Raw genomic sequence first — 17,241 nt, forward strand, 5'->3', positions numbered from 1 at the left:
TATATATATTATGTTGTAAAACTGTGACATTTCCTGAGACAGTTATTGTATGGTGAAAATCTCATTGCAGCCCCACTGAAAAACCAGGTGACGTACAGCGCCAAAAAGAGTCAGTTTATTTATAAGGATTCTTTAATTGTGTCTAACGCAGTCTTTAATTTGAAAAATACCTTGTGCACGTGCAGGAAATCTAAATCACAGTGAGCAATGCGTTCATTCTTATTAAATCATATGCAACATCTCCAACCTAACTACCCTGCTATTAAACAATTCAGTCTCATGTCAAATTGTGTAAAACCTGCGTTTGTCCAAGCAGCAAAATATTGCAGTTTCACAAACATGGCTCAAAAACTGTGGCATTCCCTCGTTTCTCTTCCCTATCCTTTTTATTGACCTAGATCAGCTCACATGACTGTCAACTTTCTCTCTGGGGAAAACAAAAAAATGGGGGTTGAGGGGTACATTGCCACTACTTTCAGTGGAAAATGTTGTATTCTAATATGGTGTCAACATTAAATTGCATTTGGATAAAACTTCTAGTGAGAAGTGTAAATTTTGTTTTCCCTGTCTTCACTTATTGAATGTGTATGATCCTTTTTTTTTTTCTAAGACAGTTTTATCAGGCCTGGCTAAGAAATTTTTTAAATATTACATTTTCTATCATTGCTATGGTGGTTGCTAAGGACACTTATCTGATCTTAAAATTGTGGCATAGTGCCCTTTAAAAATGCTATTTCAGCAACCATACAGACCATAACAGTGATAGAAAATGTAATTTTTCAAACATTTTCTGGCAAGACATGAGGATACAATACTGCATTTTCCACTGAAAATAGAAGGAATGCCCTACTTTTTTGTTTTGTTTTTGTTATTGTTTTTTTTTTTTCAGCAGAGAGAAACTTGAAAGTCACATGAGCTGACGTCGGACAATCAAAAAGTATAGGGAAGAGGAGGAACATAGGAATGCCACAATTTGAGCTGCTTTTGTTAAACTGCAGCATTTCCGGTTCACAATTAAAGGTGAGAGTGGGTTGAGTCCTTCATTAAATACTGCTCCAACATGTTGTGACGATAAAAATACAACACAATGTATTTTTTCACTGATGCAAAAGATATGGACAAAGTGCTCTGCAGTATCTGATTCTTAGTGCATGGATGATGCAGTCAAATATTTGAGAACTGAGTGCTTTTAGGAACCACATCTTAGTGTTTTGATAAAATCACTCAAACTGAACCTAAAAGCCAAAGAAAAAATGAAAGTCATATTTTAACTCCAGTGAGGGGTAGGGCAGAGCTCTTCTGAGTGCAAGTGTATGCGAGAGCGACAGCCACAGCATCTGCAACGCTGAATATTTTTATCTCAGCAGAGAAGATGTTTAGTTGTTTACCAGCATTTTCTGCTGTTGTCCTTTTGCCATTTTGTTTCTTCAGTGTATCATAGTGTGGCAGAAATACCTGCAAGAAAACATTCATGCATGATGCCCAGTTATCTCATCTTGGTTCAGTGTGCACAGAACCTTTTAAAAGTAGTACTCTTTTTTTATGCAAGATAAATGTGGAACATTTTAGAAGACAAATTATACATCATGCCATGATGAACTGTTTTTTAGTTGTGCATTTTCATTGTAAAACAAACGGTTCACACGTTAAATATGAGTAAAAAAAGTTTATTGTTATAATACACTGTAGTATCTGCAGATATTTAGGATACTATCACATTACTGAGCATATATGAACTACAGCGTGACCAAATTCAGTCACATCTTCTGGTTTGCAAGAGCCGGTAAAGCAAGTAGTAAAATAGTGAACTAGCTGTAAGAGGAAAAAGTGTAACATTGTAATGTTAGGTGGTTGTTGAGGAGGTCAACAGCAGAAGTCGCAGCGGACACCACAGAAGACGCCGTCACCAGTCGGGTAGCAGTAAGGAGTGCATTTAACAGGAGACCGCTTCTCTCTGATGTTAAACTGCCTCTGTGTGAAAGACAAGAGACATGAAGTGCTCATCTTCAGCATTATCTCACACTGTTTTTGGTGGTTCATGGTGGTTGGCTTAATTCAGTCAGTTAATTGAACTTACATTCCCCATTTCCATTGGCCACTCTTGATGATCAGCAACTGGATTGTCACCATTGTCATTGTTTACTGGCTGCTCCAGCTCTTCTACCTGTTGAGAAATTTGGAATATTTAGAAATGACATCGCAGTTTTACAACCACCAATTACAAATAATAAGCAAAAGAGATGATTTTGAAGTAATTTTCTTACTCCAGCGAGGGGTAAGGCAGAGCTCTCCTGAGTGCAGATGAAGGCGAGCATGACGGCCACTGCAACTGCAACACTGAATGTCTTCATCTTAGGAGAGCAGAAGTGGTTCAGTTGGTGAGCAGATCTCTTGGTGACTCTTGTTAGGTCCTCTGTCTGTGTGATGGTTGAGTGTGTAAAATCTCAGGGTATTTATACTCAGTGGGGCCACTGTTGCTTCATCACGGGCAGCACACACATACCTGCCTCCAGTAATGGGCTTTGCATCACAACTGACTGATGCTGGGAAAAAAGGGGATTTTTCTGCTTTTGACCTTTGGCCATATCAATTGTTCCACAACAGATCAACAATATTTTAAGCTGGAGTTAATGCTTGTTTTTCTCTGTTCTCATTATTTGTTTTCATTTTCTTCTGTTTCTTTTTCACTTATTAAAAATCTTAGCCATATAAAATCTGTTTATACTAGCAGTCTGTTAATGATAGTGTTTGTGAGTACCTATATATAATGAATAAGTATCGAAATGTGTGTCAGTGTGTTTCTGTGCATTTTTGTGAAAATGTGTGTATGGGTGTCTTACGACTGTCTCAGTCATTATTGTGTAACAAATGAGTGTTCACTTCAGGTCACTTTGTGTTAATCACACACACTTGCATACGCAGCACATGGTTGCAGAAAGAACATGTTTGCATTTAGGTAAAATGCCCATTTCGTCTCAGGAAAGCACATTTAGCTCTTTCACAACTGTCCTAACTTTGGTATTTCCCAGGAATCCTCAGTGAGGATAGCATGAACTCTGTCTTAAATTCAAAATAACTGTCAAAAATGTGCCTGTGGCGACAAAGGTGGTTGGAGAACAACATGAACACCAAAATATAATTATTAGTTGGCAACTCAAACCAAACAACAACACTTTAAATTTCAGTAATTAACTTAATAAATCAATTTGGATCCATTCACATAGTTGAAAATTAATGTTCCTGAGAAGATGGGGTTTCCTTTCCTCCACTGACACAATTACTGCCTCCAAGTCATCATAGCTAATTGAATTCCCATCTATTTTTGTCCATGGTTGCAAGTTAGCTAGTAAGTGACGAGTGAGAGCTGTTGACATTATGGCTTGTCCATCTCGAGTGGCCTACCAGTAGTTAAACTCCAATGAAGGAATTATTCTGTATTCATTACAAACACAGATACAAGCATGACCGAATAATTGCAAAATGAAAAATCCAATTTACAGCTTACCATTTCTTGAGTTAAGATATGAAGTCTAAGACAGGATAGGACGAAGCCATGAGTTTAGGAGTTGCTCTCATGAAAAGCAATTCATGGAAATATCCTTAAATCCAAGAAATGTGCTGAAGTCTGAGGAATGTCCCAAAAGCCTAGAAACATCCTAAAGTCCTAGATGTCCTGAAGTCTTAGCAACATCTTAAAATTCTAGAAACGTGATAAAATCCAAGAAATGTCCAAAAATTCTTGAACGTCCTAAAATTGAGGGAATATCCTAAAATCCTAGCAATGTCCCCAAATACCAGAAACATCCTAAAATCCTAGAAATGTGCTAAAGTCCTAGCAATGTCCCAAAATCCAAAACATCCTAAAATACTAGAAATGTCCTCAAATCTGAGGAATGTCCTTAAATCATGGGAATGTCCTAAAATTCTTTACATCTATATACATCTATCTATACAAGTCTTAGAAATATCCCCACATCCCAGAAACAATATCATATCCTAGAAGCATCCTAAAATCCTGTAAACACGCCAAAGTTGTAGATACATATGTCCAAAAATGTCCTGAAAAATGACTTAGTATTCTGCTTTATGTGTAACATAAATACTTACAGCAGGAGATGCATTTGACACAGTTAAACGCAAGGTCACTCTCTTAGTAGACATCAGATTTAACTAGTCAAATTATACGTTATGTTAATAAATCTGTTTGTTCATTGTGTACATTGGTAAAAGAAGACATTTACACATTAAATATAGGTAAAATAAAAGTTTATTGTCATAAAACACTGTGGTATCTGCAGATATTCAATGATGGAATCACATCACTGAACATATGAACTCCAGCATGACCAAATGCAGTAACATCTTCTGATTTTCAAGAAGCACATGTACAATTGAAAATGTGGAAATTGCTTTAAGAGAAAAAGCACAACAAATTCATAGTAAGCAGTTGTCGTGGAAGTCTGTTACTGGAAAATGCAGCGGACACCGCACTCGACTCCGTCACCAGTTGGGTAGCAGTAAGGAAAGCAGATAGGCCCCCCTGGAATCTGAGTGAAAGACAAGAGATATGAAGTGATGATCTTCAAGATTATCTCTCGTTCTGTTTGTTCTCTGACAGAATTGGCTCATGATGTTTGGCTAAATTCAGTCAGTTAACTTAATATACCTTCCCCCTTTTCACTCGACTCAGTGGATGATCAGCATCTGGAAGGTCACCGTTGTTATTGTTCACTGGCTGCTCCAGCTCTTCTAACTGTGGATGAATATTGAATGTTGAGGAACGTCATCTAAGTGTTTTCACAAAACACTAATAACCAGAAAGCAAAAAAAAAAATAATTTTCTTACTCCAGTGAGGGGTAAGGCAGAGCTCTCCTGAGTGCAGATGAAGGCGAGCATGATGGCCACTGCAACTGCAACACTGAATGTCTTCATCTTAGGAGAGCAGAAGTGGTTCAGTTGGTGAGCAGATCTCTTGGTGACTCTTGTTAGGTCCTCTGTCTGTGTGATGGTTGAGTGTGTAAAATCTCAGGGTATTTATACTCAGTGGGGCCACTGTTGCTTCATCACAGGCAGACCTGCTGTCAGTAATGGGCTTTGCATCACAACTGACTAATGCTGACAATAGAAATGGAAATTTTTCTGCTTTTGATCTTTATCCATACTGTCAAATGAAGTATATTTTAAGGAAATTCAATATTTCCTTTTGCCATAAAAGTCAAAATGCCCATTATTTTCAACACTTGTTTAATTCCCATTATATGTTTATTTTCTTCTTTTTCTTAAAAAACAAACAAACAAACAAAAAAACAAAATCTAACCCATATCATACTAGTTCCCTTTTAATGATAGTGTTTGTGAGTACCTGCACGTATAATGATTAAGTATTCTTAGTGTGTGTCAGTGTGTGCCTGTGCATTTGTGTGTGAGTGGGTGCCTTATGACTCTCTCAATCATTGTTGTGTAACAGATGTGTTTTTAGAGATGCATTGATGTCAAATGCCTTGCTAAACTGAAATATCTGTAGAAATACTTGAACATTTCCTTTTTCTCTCTGTTTCATTTTTTTGTTAACTTGCTGGCGCATGTGCCCATGTCACGGGTAGAAGTGGTTCAGTTGCTGAGCAGATCTGTTGGTAACTCTGTCTGTCAGATCTTCTTTATGTCTAATGGTTCAGTGCGTAAAAAGAGTTGGTATTTATACTCCCCGGGGGCCATTATTGCTTCATCACACACAGAACTTACCTGCTTCCAGTAATGGGCTTTGTATTATCCCTTGAATGAATGGAAATGGAAATTTTCCAGCTTTTGACCTTTGGCCACATTGTTTGTTTTACAGCATCAAATCAGCAGTGAACTTTTGTGTGAAATTAGTGAAATTTAACTATTACAATGTATTTTTACCTGCAGAAAAAAAAAACTGATGAAGACTGTAAGACTGTATTGGTCCAGGTGTGGATGACTGCATTTCTTTGACCTGTACAGAAAATCCTCCATTGAATGAGAATCTGTGTTGAAAAACTGCTCAGTGTAAAGGGTGCAATTACAAATGATCAACAGAGGAAATTTCAGCAATTTCAGTTTTGCGTAACACAGAAGAACCAGCAGTTAAACCACATGAATCACCCTGATGACAACCCCCCCCCCCACCCCACCCCCCCAAATCTACAAATTTCTTATAATTTCTGGATATACTTTTATTTATTTATTTTTTTTTTTTACCAAGTGTCTCATTGCCTTTTTTCCCCATGTTTTTGAAATAAATCACACCACTTTGCTCAGGGTTCAAAGGGCATAATACTTGTGAATGGGATCTGAAAGCAGCACACAAAAACTTTAAAGAAGAGAAACTTTAAAGAGTTAAAGGATTTAAATATTCAGTCCATATATTTATTTGCATTTTGGTTTTGTAAGTTATGTAGATCATATAAAAAATATATGATATTATATGATTTAAATTGACACAAAACTTTTTTCTTTTACTGATGAGTGTGACAAACCCTGGTTACATCCATTATTTTTTCTATTTAAAAATATTTGCAGTGTAGGTCTGGATTTTCCAAGCTTACTTGTTTTAAACTGTGTGTTCATAAGTGTTTGTCTCTTAAACATTTAGCCTGCCTGCCAGTATTTTGGCTCAATAAAGCTACTGTTGGCTTAACACAACAGTCAGATTCACGTCATCATGCAGATCAATATTCCTCTCTGCTGTCAGTCCAGGGCACTGACCCCATCTGTCCCTGTCTCAGCTGCCTTCTGTCTTCACCTCTGTCCATTTTTTGTCTCCCTTTCCCACTTCATTTCTGTTCCTTCACACCACAGGTAATCTTCTTGTGCAACTTTAAGTTCTGGTGCCCTTGATCTTGACATATTCCCTCAAAATCAGTCCTGTGCTTTCCCCTCCTTCTTTGCCTCTTCATGAATGGCAGCTTGCACCGCAGTCAGTGAATTTTTCTGACACAATACTGGGAACTTTGCCAAAGCATGTGTAACGCAGGAAGAAAATCCAATGGGAGAGCATTGTAATTAGTCCAATAAATGTTTTCACTTGGATGTATTTGAAACAAAGCGGTGCTTATTACGGCGCGCAGGGGTTTTATTGTGAGAGCTTGTAAGCGGATGATGTCTTCTGCGCAGAGTCAAAGGGCACTGCTTTTCTGTGGCAATGAAACAATTTAACAGGAGCCATTGCACTAACAAAACGTGCATTCTGCTACTGTGGACGCCAGAAAAAGTTAAACTGCTTCTCTATTTCCTAATATGAGGATGTAATAAATGCATCAATGGACTTTGGCTTAATGTAAGCTCTTTTTATCCTTTTCCACTCAAGATATGAATAACAGACTGGTTAAATTAAAGGGATACTTTGCTGATTTTTAACTAGTTTTTTATCAAAATAATCCCCCCCCCCCCGTTTTGTCTCTCAAACTGGGACCATAATCCGATCAAATGGTAAACTAAGCAGTGCTGATCTAATCTAAATGGAGCTGCCTTTTTCTCACTTAAAATGTTTTCAGAAACATGTTTTAGCTTATTGTTTAACCCTTTGAAACATGAGCATATTGGCTTGATTTCTTTCAAAAACATGGGAAGAAAAAAAAGAAAAACAAAGAAAAATAAAGATAGAAAAATTAGCAAGAAATTGGAAAAAAAAAGTACAAGAAAAAGACCTGAAAATTAGTTAATAAAAGAAAAAATAAACAAACAAACAAGGCAAGCAAGACTTGGTCAAATCTTTTTCCTTTTTTCATTTAGACATTTTTTCCTAGATATTTTTCCTTAGTTTTTTAAAAAGCACTTTTTTGAATCTCCTAATTTAAATTTTTGCAATTATTATTATTTTTTTAAATTAAGTTGCTCCTTACATTTTTTGCCCATGTTTTTGAAAGGAAATGCTCCAGTTGGCTTAGGATTCAGAGGCTTAAAAACTTGTGTAAGGCGTCTGAAATCAGCATGAGAAAAGTGATTTCAAAGGGTTAACTGTAATGTGAGATTGGTTCTTGCCAGCTGGCCACCATTGTGGCACATATTGAGTTTGCATTACATCACCCATCTGCGGAAATTTTTATTGAGTGCAGCGCAGTGCATTCTGGTAGTTGTAGGTTTACTACATTTTCAGCAAAAGCATCCTTTTTCTCTTTTTTCTCTGATTGTGTAGCATCAATTTCAAAAGTAATGCAGTGGCTCGGAGGGAGCGAGAGACCGCACCATAGGATGAAAAAGTGGTGAATTTACAGCTCACAGCAGGTTCATACTGCACAGTCTCTGGCTTTTGTTTGATATTTAGTGTGTGCAAAAAAATGTTGTGCATTTGCAATCCATCGTGGGCACATTCACTTGTTTACTATATTACATGAATACTGCAGGTACACTAAATGTCTTGTTCAAATTATAAAACTTTATAAAAAAACAAACCCTGCATCGTCAAATAATCATATTTAACTGTTGGATCTAATTCAACTAACATAACATTCTAAGTCTGGTAGAGCCTTTCGAACGGCATATTAAGGCTGTTTAAATAGGATTATAGATCTTCAAAATGTTTAAAAGGTTTCATGTGTTAATACAGTACAGTGGACTGTCATGCTCATTGCTAAAGTGACATACATGCCCAGAACATTTCATAACCTGTAATACCTCCAATTCGTGGATGCAGCCAGCGTTAATGGGCAGGGCCTGCCAGTAAGGGCCCCAAAGGCTCCTGCGATAGATGTGGCTTCACAGACTGTGTCAGGATGGATGTGGAGGGAGGAATAGAGGGGGCAGAAATGGGGTCAGGCACATTCACCACTGGGTGTCGGCTGTCCCAAATTGCTGCCACATGAATGACTTGTGCACTTGTGATTAAGGAAATAGACAGATGGGGGTGTAGAGGATGGTTTGTAGGTAATTCCGGATAGGCAGGTAAGTTAACAGAGAGTAAACCGGGGTGACTGGGTGTATGGCATTGATGAGTGATATGAGGAGGCCATTTGCATTGCGGTCGCCATGTGGTTAAAGCCTACAAAGCATCCAGTCAAAGAGCTTCCACTAGCCTCTAATTTGTGTCCTGTGTTCGTTAATTAAGCCACAAGATACAGCCAGTCAGACTCAACAGAGTCTTTTTTGCCCGGCTTCCTGGGAGGTGATATATTTAGCCGTCTAGTGTGGCCCTGCGGGGTGGTTGTTTTGAGGTGACAGAGCTGTCTGTTGCGGCACGCTCGGTCGCAGCCTGTCACGCCTGTAAAAATGTTTGTGAAGTGAAGAACCCAGAAAAGTGTGGTGTTGTGCCAAAAAAGGGTCTTCACTCACTCTCAGTGCATAATGACAGAGCAAGACATAGGTCAGCGACAGATCTGGAGAGCCTCTAGTGAGTGGTAAACAAACTTTATTCTTTTATTAAGAATTACAGCAGAGTTAATGTGTGGGGGCAGTGGTGGATGAAGTATTCAGATCCTTTATGGAAGTAAAAGTACTGATACCACATGGTGAAAATTATCTGTTACAAGTAAAAGTCCTTTATTGAAAATGTTACTTAAATAAAAGTAAGTATAATCAGGAAAGTATACCTAAAGTATTAAAAGTAAAAGCAGCTAATGAAGAAAAAGAAGAACAAACAAAACACACTTAAACCTTAAACCACACTTAAAAATTGTTAGAAGAAAAAGAATGCTTGAAAACCCTCACAATTACTATTTTTTTATTTTTAACCGCCCCCCCCCATGAACAAAAAATAGCGAAAAAAACACCCAAAAACCTCTAAATTATATATATAAAAAATGAAAACTTAAACTTAAATGTTTATCCAAACAATTAGCAATCAGTTTTCTGTAAATCGACTGATTAATCAACTAATTGTTGCAGCTGCACTTGTGTAAATTATTTGATAATTTTATTTATTACAAAAAAGCATCTACATCAACATCTATTAAAGTCTTATGTTTTTCAGCAAAATTTTGATTTTTAATTTGTAAAGTAATGAGTGAGGTTTAAGTACAAAGTGGCATGAAAATAAAATACTCAAGTTAAATACAAGTACCTCAAATTTCTATTCAAGTACAGTACTTGAGTGACTGTACTTACATTTCACTGCTGTTGGGGGGTGGGGTGGGTGGGGGGCTTGTTTGTGCGGTACCCATCTTCTGTTTAGATCCCATTAAACTCACCTAGACTACAATTAGCATGGCATCTTAATTTGCCTGGAAAGTTAATTAATCCATATAACTTTCAAGGCAGGCTCGTAAAGACTCCCGCTCGTATGGCTGTAATACGTTGTTGGAGACGCTTGCAATGGAAATGCTTAGTCTTCCAGCCACCCAGGAGTATTTAGTAAGCAAAATGGCCTTTTCAACACCGCATCTTGTCCCCTTTTCAAATCCTTAACGCCCACCACTTATTCCAAGCAGGCGGTCAAAATGAGGCACGCTGGAAATCACTCCTGTTTTATCCATGTCGCTTTACACCCAGCTTTTATAACGTAACGTGGCAAGCATTACACGATGAGGGACTAATGATATATTTTCTCAGCTGGAACGTGGGAAATGCACCGCGGACCCAAAACAGTGTAGAGTCTCAGTAAATTAGTGTGTGCCGCTAAGTGAAAAGTGAACAGCTTGCCAGAGCTGCGTTGGCTCGGGACCCATAGGGAACCCGCTATACCACACGGTGGGAGGGAGAGCCACAGGAGATATTGAACCTATGGGGAAAGGAAGCCCACTGTCAGCGAGAGTCTCTGAAAACCCAGACTTCACCCTCTGACAGCTCGGAAATATCCATTTTAATAAGGGGGAAAAGTGGATTTGGCCAGACATCTTCGTTCCTCCCATGGAAACTCATCTGTCCTGGTGTGAGGCGACACCCTCGGTGACTTTTAACTAAAGGGTTGAGCACAGCAGACTTCTGCAGACCAGTAGGCCCCACAGAATGTATCCGCAATTTGGTCCTCTGGTTTCTTTGAAAAGGAATTCACTTCAAATCCACTTTATATCTGCTCCACTGACAACTGCAGGTTGTCTGAGTCAGCTGTTTTGTATTTTAGATATTTCTCATGTTTTTATCTATTCATTTTTGTTTATTTTACAAAGACAGTTCTGAATATCTAGTAACAGCTGATCTCACCCCAACAACTACCTACCTGCTCAGTTGCTTGTAAGTAGTTCTGGATTGGACCACCAGCCACCAGTCCATTTCACTGGTGTTGTACCTAGTATGTCACAAATTAATAGATTGGTGTGAAATGTGGATTTGAGTGGCTATGCATTCAGATGCTTTTCACAAGTGTTTAAACCTTTAAAACCTGGACAAAAAAGTTAAATTCTTACAGAGAAAGAAATATTCAAAAATTATTTTTTTAAAATAGCGATTGTTAGAGTTCTATATTTAAAATATGTGATGTTAAAATATGTTACAGAATATATATAAATATATATGCACATATAAATACACACACACACACACACACACACACACACACACACACACACACATATATATATATATATATATATATATATATATATATAGAACTTTTTTCAGGTCATTTCCTTGTTTGTTTATTTTTTTTAACTTTCTGGTCTTTACTAATTTTCAGGTAATTTTTTTGTAACTTTTGCTTATTTTTGCCAATTTTGGGGTAATTTCTTGTCAAGTTGGTCATTGCCTTATTCTTCTTCTTGTTTTTGAAAGAAATCAAGATGATTTGCTTAGGTTTGGAAGGTTTAATAACTGCCACTGTCTTGGAACATATGATGAGACATACTGGTTTTGACGTGCCATTGGTAAGGCTGAACATGTAGAGTCTTTCCTAATTAAAAGCTCAGTTTTCGCTGTCTTTTTTTTTCTTAAGAACACTTTCCTTTAACTCACTTATTTCTTTGACTGTCATGTCTTGTCAATGTCAATGCTTACCAGAATACAGATTTGACTGGCTGAGTAGTGACATGTGAGATCATTTAAACGAACAATTAGGTCATGTAGGGATGACAGGGTTTTTTTCTTCTTTTTTTTTCGGCCAACCCAGAAGTTAACAAGGCCCAGTTTCACTGACAAGAGCCAATAGTATTTTGTCAATGGATTTTCGAGTATTGCAGAAAATATGCAGTATGGCAAAATAATCTTCACACATTTAAACCACTTTTAGGATTTTTGGCGGTAAAGCAGTCCTGTCTCCTAGAAATAATGTTTATATTCAACTAACTTTAAACAGCAAATACGTATTTAGAGGATTCAGAGGAGTAACACGAAACAAGAGACGGTTTGGGGGGATGACATCACTTGCATCAAAGATTGGCAGCCATATTGAACCCAGGAATCCATAACAAGATTACAACAGGTCACTAGGACACTCTCTATAATTCTCATTTTAGGCGGAGATGACACCCACCTCACACACATTTTCACTTTGCTGCAGCTGATTGTATCTGTCAATATTCTCTGTAAACTCTTTCTCCCAGCCTTGCATAACAGAGAAATTTCCCTGGATGCATCATCTGGTCAAAAGGGCAACCACAACATGTTTACAGGACTTTAATAGACCCTCCAAGATACCAAGTGACGCCCTTTGTGAGGATTTTGCAGACCACTTCAGAAGTAAAATCAATGACATCAGATCAAGTCTTTTACCGCATCAGATTTTAAGTGTTGACTCACCCAGATCATTGATTTTACCGGAGGAAACACTGGAGAGTTTTGCCCTGGTAGATGCGAGGACACTTGGTCGAGTTTTCTCCCAAGTAAAGCCCACAACCTGCCTCTTAGACCCAATTCCCACTCCATTTTTTAAAACGTTTCATGCATTCTTTGAGGAACAATTGTTATACATGGTGAATTGCTCTCTTCAGACGGGTGTCTTCCCCACCTCCTTTAAAACGGCGGTGGTGAAGCCCCTTCTGAAAAAGAGCAATTTAGATCCTAACATTTTTAATAATTATCGGCCTGTATCGAACTTATCATTTTTAATTTTTAATCTTAGAAAAACTTGTGTTTAACCAAGTAAATGACTTTTTAATCACAAATAACATTTTAGAGAGGTGTCAGTCTGGTTTTAGGATGAATCACAGTACCGAGACGGCCCTTGTAAAGATTTTAAATGACATCAGGCTCAACTTAGATAACCATAAACTCACTGTCTTGGTACTACTGGATCTAACCGCCGCCTTCGATACAGTAGACCATCACATTTTATTAAATAGACTGAGGAACCTGGTCGGCCTCTCTGGTACTGTTCTGAACTGGTTTGACTCCTACCTCACAGATCGACACTTCTTTGTAAGTATGGATACATGTTCCTCAGGAATCCATGAGATAAAGTGTGGGGTTCCCCAAGGGTCAATTTTAGGCCCAACTCTTTTAATCTGTACATGCTTCCCTTGGGGACGTCATCAGGAGTCACGGCATCAGCTGTCAGAGTTATGCTGACGATACTCAACTGTACATCGCTGTGTGTCCTGATGACACAGGGCCTATTGATGCCCTTTTTAACTGCATTTCAGACATAAAGTCATGGATGGCAGCAAATTTCCTACAGCTCAACCAGGACAAAACAGAGGTTTTAGTCATCGGTCTTGAAGGCCAGAAAGAGAGACTTTTACCAAAGTTACAGGCTTTTAGAACATCACAATCTGTAACAAATCTGGGTGTGATTTTTGACTCTGAGCTCACTTTTATCCCACACATCAAAAACACAACAAAAATTGGTTTTTATCATCTAAAGAACATAGCCAGAGTCCGCCCGTTTCTCTCTCAGGCCAGCACGGAGGTACTGATGCATGCTTTTATCTCTTGTCGTCTAGATTATTTTAATGCCCTGCTCTCTGGTCTTCCCAAAAAGAGCATTTCCAATTTACAACTATTGCAGAACTCAGCCGCACGAGTGCTGACGAGGACCAGAGGGCGGGAGCACATTACACCGGTTTTAAAATCGCTTCATTAGCTCCCGGTGCGTTTCAGGATTGATTTTAAGGTTCTTTTACTTGTTTTTAAGTGTCTCAAAGGTCTTGGGCCTTCTTACCTAACTGAGCTGCTTTTACCTTATCAACCCTCGCGGACCCTGAGGTCCTCCGGCACTGGCCTTTTAACCATACCACAAGTTAGCTCTAAAAGAAATGGGGAGGCGGCTTTCAGTTACTATGGCCCCCGTCTGTGGAACAGCCTCCCGGAGAACCTCAGGATCACAGACAGTGTTGAGGTTTTTAAAAAGAGGCTCAAGACCCATCTTTTCAATCAGGCTTTTAACTAACTAACTAACTAACTAACTATTTATTTATTTATTTATTTATTTATTCTACTTTTTTATTTTATCTTATTCCACTGTTTTAGTCTCCCATTTATTTATTTATTTATTTATTAGCTGTTATAATCTTTAAACTATTTTACTGTGCACTTGTATTCTTTGTCTTATTTTACTGTTTTAGTCCCTTACGTTCTTAGCTTTTATGTTCTGTACCTTATTTTATTGTGTTAGTTTTTAGCTCCAGTGTTTCCTCATCGGGGCCTACTGGACTGGGAGTGGTCTCTGGTCCACCATTGGGGGTGCTGTACCGTGGACTGTTTCGGCCCGGGTGGCTAGAGGGCTCGGCATCTTGGTGCGGGCACTCCTGTCCGCCCGGGTTGGGATGGTCTCTGTGGCGGCGCCCCGGCGGTGCTGGACTGTGACCTCTCTCAGTGAGGTTGGCCCCCAAAGGTAGCTTCTCCCTCGCCTCAGGTCTCAGTGCCTAGCCATGTCTCTCTAGCCATGTCTCTTTAGTAACAGTTGGTGTGTGTTGGTGTATGTGTGCGTGTGTGTGGGTGGTAAGGGGGGGTGTTCGGGTGCCTTTGCGAATATGTGTGGGAATATCTACATGAATGTGTGTGTTTTGTTGTGTATGTATATGTGGGGGTGGGAGGGTCAGGCTGTCTGTATTTTTCTTGATTTTCTTTGATGTTTTTCATTTCTGTTATTGTTTTTAATCTCTGTTAGGCACTTTGTGTTACTCTTTGTATGAAAAGTGCCATACAAATAAAGATTTGATTGATTGATTGACTAGAACTTGTAATCACATGTACTATGTCTTTAAATGCTTTCAATAGAGCAATATATTTGTTACAAATAATGGCGTCTTTGATGGCTGCTTAATCTGTTTCTTCCAAAGATTCAATTAGGAACTACAAAAATGCTCACAAAGGCTTGAACTCTACATTGGTTAACTCAAATTTAAATGTTTAAGAGAGCCACATTACCTTTTTTATGATTTTGATTATAATGGGGTCTTATTTAAAACACATGGGTGTAGTAATATTCGGCAGCTGCGCAGCTCTGCCTCTGGGGCATTCTTTGTTCAGCTACGAGGAAAGGGGGGGAAAGGGAAAAGGAAAAGAAAAACTTCCACATGCTAACATTTACACAGTGATTTCTTTTAATTGCACTCTACTTTTTAATTTGCCCTGGACTAATGCTTTTAAAAGTAGGACTGGAGGTATTTTTTTGAAGTCATGCCTAGTGCCGGACCAAGTTTTCCTGATTGCTGTGGCCTCACAGCCTGGCTCTTTCTTACCTGACAACCTGCGTTATTCCTTTCATTCGCTATGTCAAACATGCCACATGGCATTTGGACTTGGAAAGGCAAAGGGAACACACTGACTGGGCAAGCTTCCTCCAGGTCCCCTCTTCAAAGGATTACGATAAATTAACGTTCCTTGTACTGGGTGAGCGGCAAAGTCGAAAAGAATCAGGTTTAAAAGCAGGGGTTGAACTGGAAATGCAGATGGTCTAATAGATATATGTTTCGTTTTAAAGGGAAAGCAAAGAATGTTAAACAGATCCTAATCTAAGCAGCCAGAGGGCAGGCGTAATATTTAGTTAAACACTTCCAGTTGTAATAAAGCATCTGTCAAACCAGTGAAAATACACCCGAAGCTGATGAGCTGCATATAATTTTTTGGACTCTGTGACATCGTGTGTTCTCACATACTAAAGTAACAGTGAAATTTCCCTCCTGATATTTACGATTATGAGCGGCCAGTTACTTTGGCTTAATATCTCTCCTGTCTGACAGCCTGCATTACAGCAGCCACCACTAAGATAGCCTGGCAGAGCCCAGATCGGCAGTAAAACATGTATGACAGCTCTGTCCTCCAGTGATGACTACCTCTATAAAGACACAACCTGAGAGCAATTTGAGTCCCATTTGCAAGGTTAATTAATTGCAGGAAACTAGGTGAAAAATGGCTGTTTAGCCAAGAATTAGGTCTGACCCTGTCATGATCCCCAAAGCTTTAGTTTTACTTTCCCCTATCTCAACCACTATAAAATAGTGTTTTATGATCACAGTTTCCCAAAGACTAAAGACATTACATCTTCTAGTAAGCTGTGAGTATGTTTTGCATGTGAAAGGCTAAAACTAAAGATCCATCACTTGCAGATACACCAGCAATAGCTGTGGCTGGAGATAATATGTTTTTAGGTTGTCTGTACATCTGTCCCATTCCTGTGAATGCAATATCCTAAGAACACCTTGAGGAAATTTCTTCAAATTTAGCACAAACATCCCACTGAACTCAAAGATGAAGTGATTAGATTTTGGTGGTCGTAGGTCAAATGGTCACTGTGACCTTGTTTGTCTCATTCTTGTGAACATGTCCTACGAGCGCCTTGACTGAGGTTTTTTTTTTTAAAACTTTGCGCAAACGTCAATTTGGACTCAGCAATAAGCTGATTAGAATTTGGTGATCAAAGGTCAAGTTCACTGTGATCTTGCTCTTATTCCATTCTTGTGAACATTATATTTCAAGAAAGCCTTCAGGAAAATTGCTCAAATTAACACAAAAGTTTACTTGGACTCAAGGATGAGCTAATTCAGTTTTGGTGGTCATAGGTCAAAGGATAAGGTCACTGTGACCTCGCGTCCATCTCATTCTCATGAACATGATATCTAAAGAATACCTCAAGGGAATTTCTTCAGATTTGGTGAAAACATTCATCTAGTCTTAACAATAAACTGATTAGAATTCTGTGGTCAAAGGTTAAGGTCACAGTGACCTTGCGTCTGTCTAATCCTCATGAGCGTAATATATCTTAGGAAGCCGTTGAGGGAGTTTCCTCAAATTTGCACAAACATTTACTTGGCTTTAATAATGAACTGATTAGAATTTGATGGGTGAAACTCAAAGGTCAAGGTCACCGTGACTGCATAAAACATGTTTTTGGTCATGACTCAAGAATTCATATGCTGAAGTTTAACACAAATGTCTACTAGGATATAATGATGAAGTAATGACATTTTGTATTT

At 38.5% G+C, this 17,241-nt stretch overlaps 1 protein-coding gene and 1 long non-coding RNA gene across 4 annotated transcripts in view; one reads left to right on the top strand and one right to left on the bottom strand.

Annotated features, from left to right (window-relative positions):
- The window catches only part of LOC148188198 (uncharacterized), a 49,123-nt gene that overhangs the window by 21,865 nt on the left and 10,017 nt on the right, over window positions 1-17,241 (top strand). The gene's annotated exons all lie outside the window — the stretch shown is intronic.
- Window positions 1,652-5,007, bottom strand: LOC121945740 (hepcidin-like). Of its 3 annotated transcripts, none has more exons than XM_042490052.2 (3): window positions 4,847-4,984; window positions 2,078-2,164; window positions 1,652-1,971 (listed from the first exon to the last, which is right to left on the bottom strand). In XM_042490052.2, exons 1-3 carry the CDS (start codon window positions 4,931-4,933, stop codon window positions 1,864-1,866), a joined length of 282 nt encoding a protein of 93 aa, XP_042345986.2. In that variant the 5' UTR covers window positions 4,934-4,984; the 3' UTR covers window positions 1,652-1,863. The 3 variants fall into 3 exon arrangements, with proteins under 3 accessions (XP_042345986.2, XP_042345985.1, XP_042345987.2); XM_042490051.2 differs by lacking the exon at window positions 4,847-4,984 and adding an exon at window positions 2,265-2,424; XM_042490053.2 differs by lacking the exons at window positions 1,652-1,971; window positions 2,078-2,164 and adding exons at window positions 4,250-4,547; window positions 4,667-4,753 and having other exon boundaries at window positions 4,847-5,007.

Source organism: Plectropomus leopardus, chromosome 11, assembly GCF_026936395.1.
Source record: "Plectropomus leopardus strain MGB_pleo_1.0 chromosome 11, ASM2693639v1, whole genome shotgun sequence".
NCBI classification, from domain to species: domain Eukaryota; kingdom Metazoa; phylum Chordata; class Actinopteri; order Perciformes; family Serranidae; genus Plectropomus; species Plectropomus leopardus.

What these genes read in the sequence shown, in the direction of transcription:
- LOC121945740 (XM_042490052.2), bottom strand. Translation starts at nt 4,933, where the DNA reads ATGAAGACATTCAGTGTTGCAGTTGCAGTGGCCATCATGCTCGCCTTC. An exon ending in CTGCCTTACCCCTCACTGGA is followed by an intron (nt 2,165 to 4,846) that starts GTAAGAAAATTA and finishes ATTTCTCAACAG; the next exon opens with GTAGAAGAGCTGGAGCAGCC. An exon ending in GGCCAATGGAAATGGGGAAT is followed by an intron (nt 1,972 to 2,077) that starts GTAAGTTCAATT and finishes TCTTTCACACAG; the next exon opens with AGGCAGTTTAACATCAGAGA.